Genomic DNA, 20,708 nt, shown 5'->3' on the forward strand with positions numbered 1-20,708 from the left:
TCCCAAATCCTGGAGGGATATTACTGTAAAGTTTATTCCGAAAGTGGGTCGTGCGTCGTATGAAGAAGCAAAGAGTTTCAGACCTATCAGTTTGACCTCTTTTCTTCTGAAATGCTTAGAACGCATTGTGGATCATCATATCCGTGATGTTCATCTGGCCAACGTGCCTCTTCATGTGAACCAACATGCCTACCAATCTGGTAAGTCCACTGTGACTCTTTTACACAAGGTTGTTTACGATATCGAGAAAGCATTCGCTCAAAAGCAATCTTGTTTGGGTGTTTTCTTAGATATCGAGGGTGCCTTTGACAACGTGCCTTTCGATGCCATATTGGAAGCCGCACGGAGTCATGGTATATCTCCAATGATTTCCAATTGGATTCACCAAATGCTCAAAAACCGATATCTCTTCTCGACATTGCGTCTAGCAGGGATTAGGAAATTGAGTGTTTGTGGATGCCCCCAAGGGGGAGTCTTATCACCGCTTTTGTGGAATCTCGTAGCAGATACGCTATTGAGGCAACTCAATAATAGCGGTTTTCCTACTTATGGTTTTGCCGACGACTACCTAACATTGTTAGTTGGTATGTGCATCAGCACCCTTTTCGACCTGATGCAAAACGCCCTTCAGGTAGTTGAGGGTTGGTGTCGCCAATATGGCCTTTCGGTTAATCCGAGTAAAACATCTATTGTTCTTTTCACGGAAAGGCGAAACCGTAATGGCGTTCGACCTTTGCGTCTCTTTGATTCTGAAATCGATGTGACTGAACAGGTAAAGTACGTTGGAGTCATTCTTGATTCCAAGCTTTCCTGGACACCTCACATTGAGTTCAGAATCAAGAAAGCTTGTATGGCCTTCGGGCAATGCCGGCGTACTTTTGGTACAACTTGGGGTCTAAAACCCAAGTATATCAAATGGATTTACACAACTGTGGTTCGGCCAATATTGGCTTATGGATGTCTTGTGTGGTGGCAAAAGGGTGAAGTGAGAACGGTCCAATCAAAATTAGGCCATCTCCAAAGGATGTGCTTAATGGCGATGTCTGGAGCGTTCTCTTCAACTCCTACGGCAGCGCTAGAAGTTCTCTTTGACGTTGCCCCACTACACATTCATCTCAAACAAGAAGCCCTTTCTTGCACTTACCGGTTACGGGTACTCGGTCTACTAGAGGAAACTCCTGTGAACCGCAGTTCAACACACACCTCGTTGTTTCCACTTTTGGTGAATTGGGACAAAATTGTCCTTGCTCCAAGTGATCTTACAATTGCTTGTAATTTTCCATATAGGACATTTTCCACGAAATTCCCTTCCCGGGAAGAGTGGACATCTGGTTATCTGGAAAGAAGTATTTCAGACGGCATCGTATGTTACACTGATGGCTCCCTTCTCGAAGGTCGAGCAGGTGCTGGTGTTTATTCTCGTGAGCTAAGGCTGTATCAGTCTTATTCACTTGGTAGACACTGTACCGTTTTCAGGCCGAAATCTTTGCTCTTATGTGCGGAGTGCAATCAGCACTTCAGCAGCACGTAATGGGCAAAGTAATATACTTCTGTTCAGATAGCCAGGCTGCTATTAAAGCACTTGCTTCGGCCAACTCCAGGTCGAAGATAGTTATCGCTTGTCGAACTCAAATCGAGGAGCTGAATTCAGCAAACGCTGTTCACCTTCTATGGGTACCTGGTCATTCTTCCATCGCTGGAAATGAATTGGCTGATGAGTTAGCTCGCTCTGGAGCATCACATGACTTCATTGGCCCTGAGCCAGCTATTCCAATATCGAAGTGTTGGATTAAGCTTCAGATTCACACCTGGGCTGTCACTCAACACAGACAATATTGGAATAGTTTAGAGTCATGTCGTCAAACCAAATTGTATAGTGCTGAGCCATCTCTACGGGTGGCGAAGTATCTAACTAATCTGTCTAAGCAGAATTGCAGCATGCTGGTCAAAGCATTGACTGGCCACTGCCGACTCAGCTATCACATGGCGAATATTCAGCAAGCTGATTCATTTGCCTGTGATAGCTGTGAATCCGATTATGGAACTTCGTATCATTTGATATGTAACTGTCCAGTTTTCGCGCAACTGCGTTTCCGAGTATTCGGTAAACACTTATTAAGTGAAACTGACTTCAGAAACCTGAATCTTCAGGATATTCTGTTGTTCTTAACCCGCTGTGGTAAAGAGCTATAGGCTCTCTTTCGCTTTATGCGTTATTACAGTGCCCTTTTCAGGGCGCTGTTTGAACCCATTGTGGTACGCTTGTGCGTTAGTACCCTCTTCCAGGGTATTTTTCCTATTTCCCTACCTGTCCCTATCCCCATCCAAATCCTTTTTCCTTCCTTTTCCCTCAGGTAGATGATGAAATAGGCTGTTATTTTGGCGATGGCACAAATGTCCCAAATGGAGGATAACGTGCCTCTGGAGCCGGCCTTCTGATACCTGATACCTGATACCTCTCCTGACACATCTGCAAAGCCATTCTGAACATGTCAGGGTTCGCCTCAATGATCGTCGTGATTATTACTCTCAAGATACCGTCCGAACCCGGAACCTTGTTCAACTTAAGCGACTTCACTATGACGATGAGCTCGTCGGTTGTCACCGGGGTGAACCCGTTTTGGCCAGCTTGACCATAGTAGACGGGAATCCATGGTCTTGTATCCTGGTGCAGGAACGACGTTTCCACGATCTTTTGCAGCATCTCAGGGGAGCGTTTTGGGGAAGCAGACGCGCCCTTTGTTTTGAGCTCTTTGTTCAGTGCCAGTTTAGCCGCCCTGTAGGCCTCACTTCATTCCATTCTTCCCTCATCGGTGTGAGCTCTTTGCATCCTCCTTCTAGCTCTTAGGCAGGATACACGGAGTTCTGCGATTTATGGACACCACCAGTATACAGGTTTGCGTCCATTTATGGCAAAAGACCTTAGCATTGCGGCGTCACATGCACGGCTTAGGGTTCCAACTAGATCATCTCTGGATAGATCGTCGGTGTTACCCTCCAAACCCAATCGCTCCACAAATTCCGGCTTATCGAAGCACGAGGTCAGCCATCCCTGATAACGGCCGTCTTCCTCCTTGTTCCACCCTGTATCGAATCGCCAGATGGTCACTATTGTGCGTGTATCCATCGTCGACCCTCCAGTCCGAGCTAGGGTTCAGACCCAGGCTCCATAAGGTCACATCAATGATAGACTCGGCACTGTTTCTAGGGTTTTCTGTCGCCTAAGTTTGCGACATCCACGTTCAGTCTAGCCATAGCTTCGAGTAGAGCCCAGCCTCTTGCGTTAGTCGAGCGGCCACCCCACTCAGACCCCCCCCCCCCCCAAATGTTGAAGTCTCCACCAATAACCACAGGACTCAATCCCACTAGTACGCTTGATAGCGAATCTAGCACAGACGATAACTGGTCTATCGGCCACCTGGGAGAGGCATAACAACTGCAGTAGTACACCCTGTTGATCTTCGCTATTGCGAAGCTCTTGTGTGACGTGAAATTTGTTTCCTGGGCCGAAAAACGACCGGTTGTACAGATCGCCGCTTGCTTGGCCTTATCCGTTACCCAGTTCCCGTAGCGGATGCGGTATGGGTCTGATAGTAGTATGTACTTGCAGGGATTGGCGGCATGCACCGTGCGGTGCGAAAAAAGGGTGTGCTTCACACAATCGTAAGTGCTCGTCTCCCGTTTTGCCGAGAGACAAGAGACGTATGAGTGAGAGTTTTCGTAATTGTGCGAGAGACAATCGCAGCACTAGCTCTACGGCGCAGGGAGTAATGCACGGTGCTTGGGACTGCGCTTGTCTCCAAACAGAAAAAAATCAATTAATAAATTAATTGAAGAGTTTGTGTTTTCGGCAAAGTTGTTAAGCTTGTCAAGGGTTGACAAGTGATGGGTCGTTTGATTCGAAATTTTTGCAATCATGCGTAGTATCAAGCCAAGTGCTAAGTACGGAGACAAGCACCGAGAGAGTGCAGCGTGAGAGACAGGAGAGCTCCAGCGCGCGGCAAAGCAAGCGAGCAACACACAACCGATTGCGCGTACTCGTCTCCTTCTAGTTTGTTGTGCTGTCTCGTAGCAGAGTGTGCAGCACGCAAAGAGTTTTGAGTCGCACCCTATCCCTGTGTACTTGGCTCCGAGGCTGGCTACCACAGCAACTGTTTCGCGGCTTTACAGTGGTTCAGGTTTAGCTGTGCATTATCGCCGGTTGGTTTAACCTCCTGAACATTTTGACCCACCCGTCTTGTCGTGTGAACCTTGTTCGTCGTGAAAATCAGGCATTTTGATGCCAAGTTGCACTCCTTGACGATGTGGCCCTCCACTTCGCACTTTCTGCAGAGCTTGTTTCTGTCGGGGCCTTTACAAGCCCAACACTTGTGTCCTTGCTTGAAACACTTGAATCACATCTCTGGAGGCTCGTGTATGCTGAGTCAGTGTGCCCTGACCAGCCTAACCGCCCTGATCTTGCCGACTACAGTTGCCTTGTTGTATGCTTGAGGGCCCGATGCTTTGACATTTACGAAGGCCGATGAGAGATGATTTTCGCTTCGCATGGCCCTCAGCACCTCGGCGTACGTGTCTGCAAATATAATAAATTAAAAATCTTTGGTGTCTGCCTCACTTTTGAAGACCAGCGCGTCGCTTCATTTGCGTTTGCGGGCTGACTTCACTTTTCTCACACCTTTCCTCTTTCCGACCGTTATCCAAGGGATCTCTTTCCCTTGGTCAGGGTTGCCTGCCCGAGCCCCTTGCTCGTTTCGCAACCGATTTGGTAGGCTGGTTATTCACTCTATCCGTCACTTTCTTCCTCTTTGGCTTTTCACCCGCTTCTGCCGGACGCTTCTTGGGACACGTCTCCGCGTCAGGTTTCGACCATGCAGCTTGAGCAGTAGGGCGGTTTGAGCTTTCAACTACGGCTGCATGGTTTCGTGCTGCATCGTCGAGTTGCCAGCAAAGAGAAAGCTGTCCTGTTGGGTGGACCGCTCCTCCCCGCTCTCATCAGCCGCCCTCTGCTCTTCAATCAAGGAGATCATACTCCTTCTTCGCCCGAGCCAGCGATTTGCGGAGCTTCAGCAGGCCCTGTTTCGTGTCCTGGCTGATGGTAGTGCGCTCGCTCGTGTAGGATCTGCTCGTCCAGCTGTTTGGAAACTATCTTTGGTAGACCGCTCTTGTTGCGGTTCAGCGTCCGCGTGTGAACCGCGCTAGCCTCCTACGCTTCCTCGACCGGTGCTGCGCCACCTCATGCTCCTCCTGTTGAACCTCCTGCTGGTGGATGCACCAACCCCTCATAACGGCAATCTCGCCAGTCCTCCTCGCAAGATCGGGTTCAACGCCGTTCCCGCTGCGTCTCTTCTCTCGATCACTTGGTTTATGAATTTGGTAGTCATTTCTGGTGGGTCACCCTTAGAGCCGCTAAACCCCACTGCCAGTGAAGCTGTCGCCAATGATCCTGGTGGTTATCTATGCAAGCAGGAAGGCCTCCCGAGGGTTGACCCAGGCCCTTATGGGACCGAGCTCAGAGGCGGATCAGCTCTTATCAAGAGGTCATCTGAACCAACTTCCACCCAGTTAGTTGCCTATGCTGAGTACAGTTCAGGAACGTACTATAAGGCCACGCTACGGTTTTATCAGACGGAGAGTAGTGCCGACAAACGTTGAGAAATCTCTGAAGGAATCTTTGTATGTACCGTATCTTGAAGAAATCCCTGGAGAAACTCTTTAATACTTTGAGAAAAAGATCTCGTTGTTACAGGAATTTCTAAAATGATTCTTGACCGAATTGTGGTAGAAGAAAAAAAAATCGCCTAAGGAATAAAATCCATCAAAGGGTTTTTAGAAAAATCGTTTGAGGCATTGCAAGAAATTTCTTTGAGGCATTGAAGAAATTTCTGAAGACAATTTTTGAAAGAATTCCTCTGGATAATTACCATGTGGGCTAATCCCAAAGGAATCGTTTGCATAGTTTTAAAAAGAAGAAATGCTTGGGGAGAAATACTTAGGAAATTCTTGAAAAAAGGCAATTCATTAAGTGATTCCTAAAGAATTCCTGTTGGATTCCTCTATGAAATCCTAGCCCTGCAATAATTACTTAAAATATGCTTCTAGGCATTCTTGAAGAATTCTTGAAGAAAGTGGCAAATAGTCCTAAAGGAATCCTTGGAGAAACCTCTGAAGAAATTTCTTGATTTATCAAAGATCCTCAGAGAAATTTTTACACCATTTTTTTTTTGGAATAGTTTCTGGAGGAATCAATAATAAATCATAAACAAATACTGGACTTGATGGAAACTAAGAAAGATTTTTCAAAAAGTTTCTCGAAAGAATTTTAAAAGAGTCATCTCAAAATAGGATATTTTATGAAGCGTTCCTAGAATATTAGTGAAAAATCCTGAAGCTATGGAGAAACTTCTAGAGTGGATGAATTTTAAAGAATTCTTTAGATGCATTCCAGAAGGATTTTTCGAAAAAAAAATCTTCAGATCATCTTAGAGGAACTTCTATTGGAATCGATTCTTGGAAGAATTCTTGAATTTTCATCCAGTGGATTCTTTGGAAATTTCCTGGAGGAATTCTTGGATGAATATGTAAGTAATACGTTAGAGAAACTCCTTGAAGAACCGTTGGATTAATTTTTGGAAGAAATCATTGCAAGAAGGAGAAATCATTGCATACGAGAAATTTCTGAAAGAATTCTTGAAAAAAAGTCTTAAGAAATTTTTAATAGAATGACGATTTTTTGAGAAAATGCCAACATAAACCCTAAACCAAGGGGGTGGACAGCTTTTGCTCTCTGTGCTGATCTTGAGGAAAATTTGAGCAACTCGGAGCAACTCGCTTTGCTTAGCACAGCGTTAGCCGTACATAGCAACCATATGATTGATTTGTTTACGCAATGGAACATTCATGTACCGCTTGCAGGATACCCTGTCCGTGCTTTTTATATATTTTTTTTCTTGTTCAAATTATGTGAAAGATAAACCTGTGGGTGAATTCCGGTGCGCTTTTTTTTCAGAAAGTATTTTTCTTCCCATGCTCACCAACACGAAAGTTTTCTTTTCTTTGAAGAAATTCGTCCACTGGTGTGGTGTTGTGTGGTGTGGGATAAAAAAGTGTCTTCAGTATGCTAATGACGATGCATATGCGTAACCCAGCCTGCAACTGGCTAGGATTTTTATGTCTGGGACAAACCGGGCCCCGCAAAAGCTGCCTTAGGGATACGCATACGGATCAACTGCCGTGAGCTTCCTTATAAAAAGATTGAGTTAAGCAATTGTAAAATTTAACCACTGCCATGCTAGGTCATGCCATCATTGAATACTTTATGGCTCAGGATAAAAGCCATAAAGTATTCAATGAAGAACTAAATAATAGTAAAACTTTTTGTTCTTATCCTGGAACAAGACTTCCAATCCAACCAAGATTGACGGATCGAGTGTTCGGCATACGTCTGACTACTTGGATCAGAGAAAAATGTTTGAGCAAAATGGGAGCAACGGGAGCAGCTCACAGCTGCTCGATCAACAAAAGCTTGCTCTGAGCAAAGCTGTCTTCCCCCTTGCCCTAAACCAGAGTTTCCCATTGCTCATGTGTACATAAATGTGACAGCGAGCCTCCCACCAAATTGTCTCCTAGCTCTTCAAAATCGCAGTGTGCTGCGCTGCTAGGAGGCTCACGAAAATCCTGTGGGTGCGAGCTAAGCGCATAGCTCCCGGGGAGCTCGTCTCATGTGCTGCATGAGCTGTTGGTATCTAAGGTGAAAAACAACTTCTTGGTAACGAAGAACATCAATAACTTTTTTCCGTACACAACTCAAGTGTCTGGTTGGTCTATGCGATACGACTAGGGGCTCTCAATGCAAAGGTTAAGGTTTCAATTCTCGTTCGTTTAGGAAGTTTTTGTCGTGACATTTTCTAATTTAATCAGCGCATGAGACGAAGCTCATGAGACCACATCTTGACAAAAATGAGGCACACAACTTTCAGTCTCAAAATGTACAGAGCTCCTGGGAGCTCGCTTGCAATGAGGCTCCCGTACATGGGACTACAGCACGTGTACATCAACTCTGCCCTAAACATATAAACATAAAGATCTCTGAAAGGGTAACGTGAAAAAAAAAATTGAGAAATCTATGAAGAATCATTGGAGAAATACTTGAATACCGTGGAAAATCATTAAGGGCATATTTGTGGATCTCCTGAAAGAAACCATGAAGAAATGCTTGAAGAAAATCTATAAGAATTACTCTAACTCTGGCGGAATTGCGATATATTTCCTTGGAAGAATATCTGATTCCGAAGGAATCATTAAAGATTTGTTTGTAGTATTCTTTATGGAATAACTTAAGAATGATCTTCTAGATGAATCCTCAGAGGTACCATTGATAGAAATACTTGATGAAGCCTTCGCAAGAATCTTTTGAAGTACTTTTGACAACATCCTCGGAAACAGCACTGAAAGAATGTTTTAAGGAGTGCTTAGAGAAATACTGAATGACATCCTTGCATACTTCAAAGATTCTTAAAGGCAAGTTATTCTTCAAGAAAGATTTCTTAAAGAAAACGCTTAAGCAATCTTTATAGGAATTCTTCGTGGATTATTTGGTTGAATTCCAAAATAAATCGAAGAATCACAATTTATAGAAAAAAGTCTTATGCTCATTGAAGTTCATAAACGAATACTCAAAACACGCTTGATAAAATGTTTGGCATTTTTTATGGCGCATTTTTAGTGAGACAGAAAGTATTTTTTTAAATGTATAGATATATCATTGTTAAATATATACAATACAACTGTTATTTTCATGGGGGCCCATAAATTTTATTTATTTATTTTTATTTATTTATTTATTTTGTCAATCATTGTAGACTACAAGCTTAATGTATAAATTTACAGATATTGATACTTATATAACATTTTATGTGTCATTAGATCTACTATTTAGGACTTTCCTTAGCAATGGTCTTGACATAGTTAAATCGATTATTTCGCAGTATTTGTTATAGATATTCATTAATGAGCTCATTGGTCCGTTTATTGCATATGAAGTTCGTAGCGTTTTGAGCTGAAATATGTTACGTGATCTTAAAGAGCGAAATGGAGCATAAAAATTTAGGCTCGCTAATAAATCTTCCGATTGAGTGCGTTGTATTCCGCACCGAGCCCCCAAATTCTTAGCTATGCCACTGCGGACAACATTGTTGAAAGGATGTGTACGGGCGCATACAAGTGGGATTCCGTTACTTCCACGGTCTCACGAATCGTTTTTTTAACTACAGAGAAAATGGCGGGCCAACCTAGTTGCGCAACAGCAATACATAGTAAAGAGCTTGAGTCCAACGGGTTGTCTAAACTTCTAGACAGGACGCAGCCTTACAGGGGAGAGACGACAACTTAAGGTGAATTTATGACGAAGCCACACCTCGAATTTGCAAGAGCACAAATCTCAAGAACCGAATGTCGGTTTGAGCTGAAAAGTTGATCGATTGGTTACCCGCTGGTGGTGACCAATCGATTAAATTTTCAGCTCAAACCGACATTCGGTTCTTCAGATATGTGGTCTTGAAAATTCGAGGTGTGGCTTCGTCATATATTCACCTTAAGGCGGTAGTCGGTAGAACGCGTACCAATAGAAAAAAGTGCAAGGGCAGACGGTGTACGACTTGCTGGGAGACTAGAAATAATGACCTAGGATCTGGACCTTTTTCTGAAGGGTACTTCATTCGGCGTAGACTCTAAGTATGTAACACGTTGTTCATTGCATGGTAGTTCAAATATCTTCACAATACAGCAACAATGTTTACTTCTGGCATCTCTGGTTTCAACACCAAATGAAAAAAAAAAATGTTAATGATGTTTCGCTGAATAAAGCCGAACATTCCCCATTTTTTGAGCTCCCCAAACAGCTGAATGCAAATTCGATGGCTCAAGGTAATAAATTTCCATCCTGAAAAAAATATCCCAACGTTGGAAACTTTCCCTTTGGTGTCCTATTTCCCTGCATCCATGTGGTGGCTAGTCTATAGCTACAATAGGTGGGTAGGGGATTCTGGGGTAATACGCACCACTTAAGGAAGATGCGTCCAAATGCATATAAAAAGGTGATAATTTATTGGTTTAATGCATGCATTCATTGCATATACTTTCATTCTAAGAGAAACCAAACAAAATTTCAGCCTTAATACAGTTCAGCTTTTGAAAATAACGTTTTTTGTAAAGACTAACATTACGGCATCGTATGTTTATGCGGGGCAGTATGCACCCTTGCTCGGGGTAAAATGCACTACAACAATGGGGCAGGATGCACTCAAACAAAGGGGCAAGACGCACCACAAAATTGAGGCAAGATGCACCGTCGAATTTAGAAATCTTTTTACTTCTTAGACAAAATGCCAGTTTTATAAGGTTTTAAGACAAACAATAGCTCAATTTTGTTTGCGATTACTTACAGAGCACTCATAGATATGATTACAGCTTGTTTTCTATAGGTGCGTTTTGCCCCAACCAATGGAGTGCATATTACCCCAATCAATAGCAAAAGATAAAATAGTTTAAAACATATAATTTACGTAGATTACTGTTTAAGTTTTTTTCCCTCTACTTAGCATTGCCCTCAATGAACTGAATAAACACAACAGCATTAGATGCTTGGTCGGTTTTCACCATCAAATCATTCGACAAACGATCGGGAAAATTACATCAGAATCGTGCTTTTCAATTTTATTCATTTTTCCCACTAATTACGTAACGCAGATATGTAAAATTTTCCAGATGCTCATTTATTAAGACGTTCTATTAGACTGATAAGGTTTCAAAGCTCTAAAACCGATAATCCCTGAAAAACAAAGGGGGTGCGTTTTGCCTCGACAGTGCGTATTACCCCAGATGCCCCTAGTAGGACCGTGGCGCAGAGGGAAAGAGAGAAACGTCAGTGTATTTCAGTTTTTGTGGCGGAACTTTTCGGAGATTAAATATTGATCGGACAAGCAGCCTCACTACCTTGTTCAACTCCACCGTGTTCCCCGTACCCCCATCAGCATTGCGCTGCCGAAACGAGCATTGAACGAAAGGATAATTCATCGATTTGCTCTTAATTTCCCCCATGGCTACGTCGCTTCGTGCCAAACCGCCCCCGCCCACACCACTCAACGATCCCTGAGCGAGCACCTTCCGGCCATAGAGGACACTACTGCGAGCTCCGCAGAAGTAAATGCCATCAATCGTTCGGTTTTTGTTGATTCTTTGCATTCATGGATTTGAACAGATGGTATTCAGTGGAGTGCAAAAACAACACACACACGCCCACAATGGTTTTGTTTTGGTGCACATTGTTTGGCAGTGGAATCGAGTATGTTTACCGCTTGCATTTCAGAAAGTAAGAAGGCTCTTAGCTGGGATTTATTTTTTTTGGTACTGTGGGATAATCAATTAGGGGATTGGCTTTCGCAAAGCGGATCAGTTACTCTAAAGATGTAGTTCGGCTATAGAGATAATAAAAATTAATAGTTCATAACGTTGTCTTCAACACTAATTTTAGAAGGTCGAATTTGATAGTCGTTTCTTTCTGACTGTAGCCTAAAAATAAGATCTGCCATATCACTAGGCGAAAGCCTTTCCCAGGAAACAAAGTCCTGGAATCCGAAAATTTCCAATATCAATATGCAAAACTCGCGCCTTCTGACGTTGATACCAATCAACGTTATTAACTTTTCACTTTTCCCGAACAATATCAACATCAACCCCCAGCCTGTCCCATCTGTTTCCCTCTCTCTCTCCTTCTCTCTATCTCACTCGGCAACAGCAGATTAAAACAACAGCTCGTCGACAAAGTTGAGGAAAACAAGATCTCATGAACATTGCAAAACAACCTCTCACACTCGATGAGCTTTGTTCGAAACCGTTCAAAGTCAAACTCTTCAACAGTCAAGTCCCCCTTTTGTTCTGGTGCGTCCCCCTTTTTTGGCACCGTGGGCTAAATGTTGGAATTTCGCAATGGAAGTAGTGAACGGGTCTTGCTCTTGGGCATTTGAGATGGGCACAAGGGGGTTTCCAGGCAGTACTCAGATATTCCAAAAAGGGCGTTTCAGAGGGTTGTTTCAGGGTTATGACGGTAACTATGGTATCGGCGACCAGGAGACGATTATAGGGGAGAGCAAAGGGAGGTTGCAGTGGCGTTTCCGGGGGGTTTCAAGAGGTTCAGAGTGTAGTCTTACGGAGTTTCATGAGCGTTTCGATGGGTCTCAGGGAAGTTCCAAGGGACCTCAAGGACACTGAAAGCGGCCTCAGAGGATTCTAGGGGGAAGGGGGGGGGGGGTTGTCCGGAAAGGTTCAAATGGTCTCAGAAGTGTTTCAGTGTCTTTCATGGGCGTTTATGGTGGTTTCAATGGGAGTACCAGGGGACTAGACCTGTGCGCCGACTATGTTTTGCTCGGAGGCGGCGTATGGTCCATTTTTGGCCGGCGGCGGCGGTGCCATTGGCGTCACGCCGGTAGCAGCTTTCGCCGTCGGCGGCAGCGGCGGCGTGAATCGGCGTGACCAAAATATGACCATAATGTCAACATTGGCAAAGCAAAATGTTGTCTTAACGCTCTAGAATTTATAGTCTGATCTTTTTCATGACCATAACGTTTGAATGAATACCTTTTTTAAATTCTGTTTGGGTTCAGCGATTAAACTCTATTGTGACATTACCTGAATCCTTGGTGTAGTGCATGTATATTGCAAATGAAGGGCAATACAATATCAATTTTACTACAGTTCTTGTTTTGTTTTCTTAGAACCTGCAGAAGCTATCAAATTTGGTAATAAGGTCACACTATTTACACTAAGGAATCCCCGAATGATTTCAGGGAAGAAACTCAGAAGGAATTGCAGGAGAAGCCTTAAAGAACTCCTGGAGGAATCCATGAAGAAAATTCTGGACTAATCTCTGCAAGAACTGCTGTATGAAGCCCTGAAGAAACTTCTGCACAAACCTCTGGTGGTGCAAGAATATCTCTCAGAGAGATTCCTGCAGAAACTTTTGAAGAAATCCCTGATTGAAATTTTGAAATCCAAGAAAAATCTCTGAAGGAATTCCTGCGGGAATTTCTAAAGGAGTGTGAGAAGGAATCCCCTAAGGATTTATAGGAGAAACCAACGAAAGAAATTCAATCCTAAACAAATTTTCAGAAGGAATCCTCAAAAGGATTCCAGTGGGAATTTCCAAATGAAAAAAAATACCAAAGGATTTCTAGAAGGAATCAATGAAAAATACCCAGGAGGACTCTCTAAAGGAACTCCAGGGAAAATCCCCAAGAGAATTCCAGGGGGAATTGGCGAAGAAATTTGAAGAGGAATCACCAAAGGAATTCCAAGAGGGAATCCCGAAGGAATCTCAGAAGTAATCCCCGACGGAATATCAGAAGAAATCCTCGAAGTAATTTTAGGAAGAATCCTCGAATGAAGAACTCCCCAGGAGAAACCCCCTCAAATGTTTTTCAAGAGGAAATTCCATAGGAAATCCAGGAGGAATCACCGAAGAAATTCAAGAAAGAAATCCCGAAAAAACTGCAGAAGGAATCTCCAACGGTATTCTAAGAGGAATCACCAAAGGAATTTCAGGAGGAAACCCCGAAGGAATTCCCGAAGGAATTCACGACGGAGTATCAAGAGAAATCCCTGAAAAAGTGTTATGAGGAATCAATGAAGGAAGTCCAGGAGATATCCCAAAGGAATTCCAGAGAAAAAATTCAAAGGAGTTCGAGAAAGAATCCCCAAAGGATTTCAGAAGGAACCATTGAAAAATATCTAGGAGGAATCTTCGAAATAATTTCAAGAGGAACTTCTGGTTGAAATTTAAAAGGAATCCCCAAAGGAATTTTAGAAGGAATCCCCGAAGGAGTTTTAGGAGAAATCCCCGCAGGGTTTTCAAGAGCAAATTCCGAAAGAATTTTAGTTCAAAACCCAAAGAAATTTCAGCTGTGATCCACAAAGCAATTCCAGCAGAATCCCTTAAACAATTCCAGTGGTTATTTCCAAGGGAATTCAAGAAAGAGTCTTCAAAGGATTTCTAGAAGGACTCAACGAAAAATACCCAGATGGAATCTTTGAAGGAGTTCCAGGAGAAACTCCTGTGGGATTTCTAGGAGGGAAACCCGAAGGAATTCCAAAAGGAAACCCCGAAAGCATTCCAGAAGAAATTCCCGAAGGAATTCTAGGAGGAATCACTGAAAGAATTCCAGAAGAAATCCTCGAAGGAATTCTAAGAGTAATTCCCGGAAGAATCCCAAGATGGGTCCCTGAAGGTATTCTAGGAAGAAACTCTGAAGATATTCGAAGAGAAATCACGAAAGAAATTCCAAGAGGACACTCCGAAGGAAATCCAAGAAGAATCTTCGAATAAATTCCAAGAGGACTTCCCGTAGAAATTTCAGGAGCAATCGCCAACAGAATATCAGGAGGAATCCCTGAAGAAATTCTAGGAGGAATCTCCGAAGGATTTCCAAGCGGAATAATCGAAGAGGAAACCCTGAAGGAATCCCAAGAGGAATTCCCATAGAAAGTCCAGGAGAAATATCCGAAGGAACTCCAGGAGAAATCAGCGATGGAACTATAGGAGGAATCTACAAATAAAATCCACGGGAATCCCCTGAGGAAGTCCAGGAGGAATCCACGAAGGAATATCAGGAGAAATGCCCGAAATAATTTCAAGAGAAATCCTCAAAGGAACCCCCCAAAGAGGAGAATTTCCCAAAAGAATTCAATCTCCGCACACATTCCAGGAAGAATTCTCGTAGGAATTCCAGGAGAAATATTCGAAGAAAGTCCAGGGGTGAAGGAAATTCAAGAGGAATCTCCGAAGAAATTACAGGAGAAATCCATGTAGAAATTTCAGGGCTGATTCCCGAAGGAATTCCGATAGGAGAGGATTTGTAGGAGGTACTTCCTAAAGGATTCCTGGAGAAATTCCAGAAGGAAATCCTGGAGGAATTCTTGTAGAAACTACATGAAGTCAAGAATATCCAGGAGATATGCCTGATTATAATCCCAATAAAATTATTTAACGAACTCCTACAGGATTCCTAAAAGAACTCCTGTAGGAATTCCTGAACGAGCTTCTGGAGAGATCTTTAATGTTACTTCTAGAGGCATCCGTGAGTCCTCCTGGAAAAATTTCAATTTCAATCTGCAATCTAAAGGAGTGATCCCTGGAAGAACTCATGGAAGAATCCCTAAAGGAAATTCTCTGTAGGAATCCCTGTAGTAATTCAGGAGGAATCTCTGAAAAAACTCCTGGAGGAATCTCTGAAGGAACTCCTGGACTTATTTCTGTAAGAACTCATGTAGAAATTTAAAATGAAACTTCAGAATAAATCCTTGCTGAAACTCCTAGACTAATATATAAAGACCTTCTGCAGGAGATTTGCAAGAAACTTCTTACGGAATTATTGATGGATCTCCAAAAGGCATTTATGAATCCTCCTAAAAGAAACGCTGAAAAATTTTCATGAGGTATCCCGAAGTAATTCCAAGAGGAATCCGCAAAGGAGTTTTAGAGGGATTCTAGAAAAAAAAATCAGGAGGGATGCCAGAAGAAATTCCTGTAGGAATCCTGATGAATTCCCTTAAGAATCTCCTTGAGAGATCTCTACAGAACGTCAGGAGAAATCCCTTTTTGGAATTCTAGAGGATTTTCTGAAGGACCTCCTTGAGGAATCTCTGAGGAAACTCCTGGAATAATTCCTAAAAAAAACTCCTGTAGGGATTCCTGAAGGTACTTCTAAAGGAATCCCTGAAGGAACTCTCAGACTAATCTCTGATGTACTTCCTATGGGAATCCCTGAAGGATCTTCTGGATTAATCTCTGATGTATCTTTAGGAGGCATCCCTGAATCCTCCTGAAAGAATTTCTGAAAGAACTCCTGGAGTTTTTTTTTTCTGAAGATACTCCTCCCTGAAGAATCTTCTGGAAGATTCCCTGGTGGATCTCCTGGAGGCATCACTAAATCTTTCTGAAATTATCTTTGAAGAAACTTCTGGAGAGATGTAAATGATAAATAAAAAATAAAAAAAAAGCTCTAAACCCTCTAAAAAAAGCTGGAAACCCTGAAATTTCATTTGAATTTCTTAAGAAACAATAAATAAGAGCCTTCCCAACTAACATTTTCAACGCTATAAGTTTCAGTCATTTCCTTTCTGTTGTGTAACAATCGAATTGAAGCAGTCAACGCTGAATAAAAGAGAAGCTAGTCAAATATAAACCATAGGCTAATACACGGCTGCAAAACAAGCACCATACAACTACCAAACTCGGTTTTCTGAAATCAATCATTTATTACTCCGAAAGATTTGCCGGAAGATGTGCAAATCGAATAAGAGTCCCAATCAATAAAACAGCTGCTTTTATTCAGTACGTTTTGTAATGTTGCCAAATACACAAAACAGAAGCGCTTTGCAACTGTTTAAAGAACACTTCTTCAGTTAGAAGCTGTGACGAAGAACCATTTGACGCAATCACACAGCTTGTTCAATGTAAACATGATTATTGCGTTTGACGTTTCACAAACTTTTGCAGCACGATGATGTTGGGTAAGGTTTCATGTGACACAATTATAAAGCCTTGTCTGGAGTAAAACAAAACGGGATATTATGTATGCTATTTATATATAACAGTGTGGCAGCGTGGACATCATCGGGACCAGTCGAGTCGACTCGACTCGAGTCAGATATTCCCCTAACAAGCCCAGGTTAATCATCATCATACAGAAAGTCCCATTATGATACGGGTAGCCTTGATGCCTGTGTCGAACGCCAATAAGTCCATGAAGATAGGGAAAGCTGAGAAGTCACAGTGTAGGTAACGCAACTGAACCTGAGCCCAGCAACTGTGTGTTATGCAGTGGGGGACGGATATCTCCATCGTAGCGACCCGTACTGAATAATCGCCGGTAACGGAAACTGGGTCGCGGATAGGTCCAAAATGGCGGCTATATGGACCACCCAGGAATTGGTGTCTACTTCTTACGGGGGTTCTTCTGTAGCTCCCCGGTGGTCGATCGAGCTGTTCACACATATGGACAACTGTATAGCGACATAGTTGACAGGGAGAAGGCCTGGTAATAGCGGGTGACTTCAATGACTAGGTCATGGATTAATCACTGGTTATTCTGGATGATGATCTGGCTTATGTCATTACAAAACCTTTCCTTTACTGTGGGTTATACTGTACACAATTCCAATCCAAAGAGTAATTTATTCATGATATATCCACCCGATTAAACATTTCCGAATTCCCAACATAAAAAAGCGGTATTCTCAATTTTGTAGCAAAATGCTGCCTTTTAGCCCACATGGGCTCTTCAGCCCCACCCCCTGTCATGCAAACTTTCCGAACCGAATATTTCACTAATTGTGTATTCGTCTGTTTTTCTTTCTGCTTCCAGTTCTAATTACATACAACCCAACTAACAACGGGGAGACCTCTGTGTAGTCAGTGTTTGAATCTGGCTGAATCACCACCACCCACAGGGGGACCCCGGGAGAGTGAGCGGAAAGTGGGTGGTACGTAGTACCCCCCGGCCACCCCGGTTAGCCTTTTCCATCCATCGCCGCCCCGTACAGCATCAGCATGATCAAGTCAACTAGTTCAAAGTTTCGGTACCGGTTTTGAACGAACCCAGTAGCGCCGAGAAGGACGACAACGACGTCGACGACGCCGACGACGGTGGGAGATTGCAAAATTTATGGCTCCGGCTAACGACAGCTGACAGTGGAGGCAATAATTTGTGTAAGTCGAAACGATTCTCGGGGTGAATTTGTGGGCCACTGGGTAGGTAGTTTATTGCACACTGGCTGTGCGGTACCGTGGAGTGGGCTGCGCCATCCACCACCACGCCGGTTTCCTGGAAGGTGATCTGGGGCAGGTTCGGCTGAAGCAAGGAATTTATCACTCCATTGAACTTGTGGTGGCAGTTGTTGGCCACGGTCGGTTGGTATTTACTGGTAGGTAGCTTGGCACGCGTCGTTCCCTTGTGGGAGCCTATTGCAAACCCCAAACTCAACCAATCATCGTCGGTAGAACGCTCGTGCTGGGTTGTGGTACAGGTTGTTGTTTTCATTTCCGGTGCCAATCAGGGGATGTCGTAGATCATAACCGAGATATTGATAATTGATAGATTTGATGTGAGATGCTTTCAATTGCTTGTTTATTGACAGTTAAATGTGCGGTGAGGAAGCTAGTCCAATCAAAGGAGATTCTACTTGATTTTTTTCATGGAAATACAATGCATCGGGAGAAGGGCATACGTTCCAGCTATTTTTTAAGTTTTATATGTAATATGTTCAAGTATTGTACTGCCGTGTGCAGCATAGTTGTCCCATGTTAATAGGGATTCCCATAGAACATGGGACAAGTATGCTGCACACGGCAGTGTAGTTATCAACGCTATCTAGCACAGAGGTTTTCAGATCATGCACCGTTTCGAGAGAGGATTGTAAAAAATTGGCTTAAAATACTGCGAAAGTAAGAAAGTGTAGATTGGGCAACTTTCCTTGGATTGAACTAGACGCCTTCATTGTCATTTCTTACAAAAGAATGGATTTTGAGGCTAATCCAAACCAGCGGCTTTCATTAGCTTATTATGAAGGAGAGCTTAGAGTAACCGTTCGAACGCATGTCCTGATGTGATCCCCCCTAGATTTCTGAAAATCTGCATAAATGGCATCTGTTGCAAACCCCTTAACCCTCCTAGAGCATTTGAGTCAGTTTTAATAAGGAGAAAATCATGCTGGATGTACTGCATTAACCATGCAAGAATTTATTTAACTAATAATATAAGAGAGTGCTCTAATACATTTTGCAATTTTGCAGGAATTATAGACAAATTATGAAGGGAAACAACGCTTCAAAGTATAACATTTTTTTCTGTTGGGATGAGCCACTGCGACCATTATTTAGATCTTTTGTGGCAATACCCGTATCCTTAGTATTTAGTGCATGTCGTACTACCCCATTGTCATTGAGAAGCAATGAACAATCGATTTCTGTACAGTTCTTGTTTTGTTCCCTCAGGGGTTCGAGAAATCTAATGTCATGAAAAAATACCGTTTTCATAGGTATATAAATCCCAGCGAAAGAGCGCCCCTAATCACACATAATCGATTCTATTTCTGAGATAAACAAAACGGTTGAACTGATATTTGTCCATGCATCGGCACTCTGACCCCATCCATGTCTTACTTCTAGCTTAGTCCCAGGACAACATAGAAAAACCCGGGCCTTTAGGCTAGTGGCAAAACGTTGTCAAATTAGAGAATGTGTTAATAATAGGAATTCACGTGAGTCCTTGTATCACCAGTACTTATCAGTCCTTAGAAAGGTTATTACGCAATTAGATACGCAAAGCATTGTTAGTTTTCCTTACATCAAGTGTAGTCTCGGCGAGGGCAAACCGAGTCATTAACTATCCGTAAGGCAAATTAAATACAATTTTAGAAACTGTCACTAGTAACAAGTTTTTTGTACTATGAAAACCCTTATTACCAAAACGCATTTGTTTTGGTTTCGATGTAACAAAATATTGTCAATAATGTAACTTCCCGAATTTGACAGTTCAGGAGCATATTACACGAAAGCTACCATGTGACATTATTGTAGCTTCTGCAAACTTAAGGTTGAAGGATTCGCCATTAACATAATCGTCATCATTGAAAATTCAAAAGCGAGAAAACGTTCAAAACCATATTTTTCGCAATGAAAATGTATTCACTGTACTCCATTCTCCATCCACAATACAGTGAATATATTTTCATTGCGAAGAACTCAGTTTTGAACGAGAAAACTGCTTTTGAATTTTCAATGATGATGATTATGTCAATGACGAATCCTTCAACCTTAAGGTTGCATTGCGATGTCTGAGCAACCAAGATGTATACTGCAATTATAAAACAGTTGCGAGTAGTCTGAAGTGAAACGGCTATGCAATCTTTATCATTTTTCTAAAATATTCTGTAAGCTACAAGTGCTACTTGGGACACTAGTGCCACGTAGTGGTGAAATTTGGAACTATGTAATTCATCACCAGGAAGTGATTGTTGTTCTGAACAACTTTGCCAAAGGCAGAATGTTGCTATCTTGTTTAAGTTCCGAGAGAACTCGTTACAAAGACATGTTACTCTTAATTAATCTGGGAACAAAACGGAATCGCAAGAAGTTGAAAATGTGGAACTAATGTATTCGCCTGGTCCTCATCGGAAGCTACACTGAAAGGCGGCTTGCAGTAATGACAAGCATAACAATGTTTTTAAATTTACCATGGCAAAACATGAGCATCGACCCACCAACGCTTCTTGTGTGCGTTTTGTTTCTTCTCACATCAACTGATTTGATAGCCGAGTGATAGCGTGCGAGCCTGGTGATGTCAAGGTTCTTGGTTCGAATCCGGTTGCTAACAAAAACTTTTTTAAATTGAAAGTCGTGTCCATGGTAAAATTGAAAACATAATTCTGTTGAATTGAAACGAAAATCAATCTGCACAAATTTAGTGGCGTTGTGTATTTAAATTGACCCTCAGAATAGTAATTTTCACCGCAAGCCGCCGTTCAGTGTACATGAAATTCCAATTAGCAATTTTAGTGAGTGTGTCGCCACCAAGCATCAGAAGAGGTACTACTACACACTAAATTCATGCGCTATCCGAATGACGTTTATTCTGTCAACTGTCATTGCATGGTGGGGA

General features: G+C 42.6%; 1 protein-coding gene across 1 annotated transcript in view; it reads left to right on the forward strand.

The window, feature by feature from the left end:
* LOC134289404 (uncharacterized) overlaps positions 1-17,420 on the forward strand; it is a 34,012-nt gene extending 16,592 nt beyond the window's left edge. Inside the window, exons 2-3 of the mRNA XM_062855184.1 lie at positions 11,028-11,196; positions 17,415-17,420. Of these exons, the coding sequence (XP_062711168.1) occupies positions 11,028-11,196; positions 17,415-17,420 (175 nt within the window). The remainder of the gene's footprint in view (positions 1-11,027; positions 11,197-17,414) is intronic.
* The last annotated feature ends 3,288 nt before the right edge of the window (positions 17,421-20,708 follow it).

Source organism: Aedes albopictus, chromosome 1, assembly GCF_035046485.1.
Source record: "Aedes albopictus strain Foshan chromosome 1, AalbF5, whole genome shotgun sequence".
Lineage (NCBI taxonomy): Eukaryota > Metazoa > Arthropoda > Insecta > Diptera > Culicidae > Aedes > Aedes albopictus.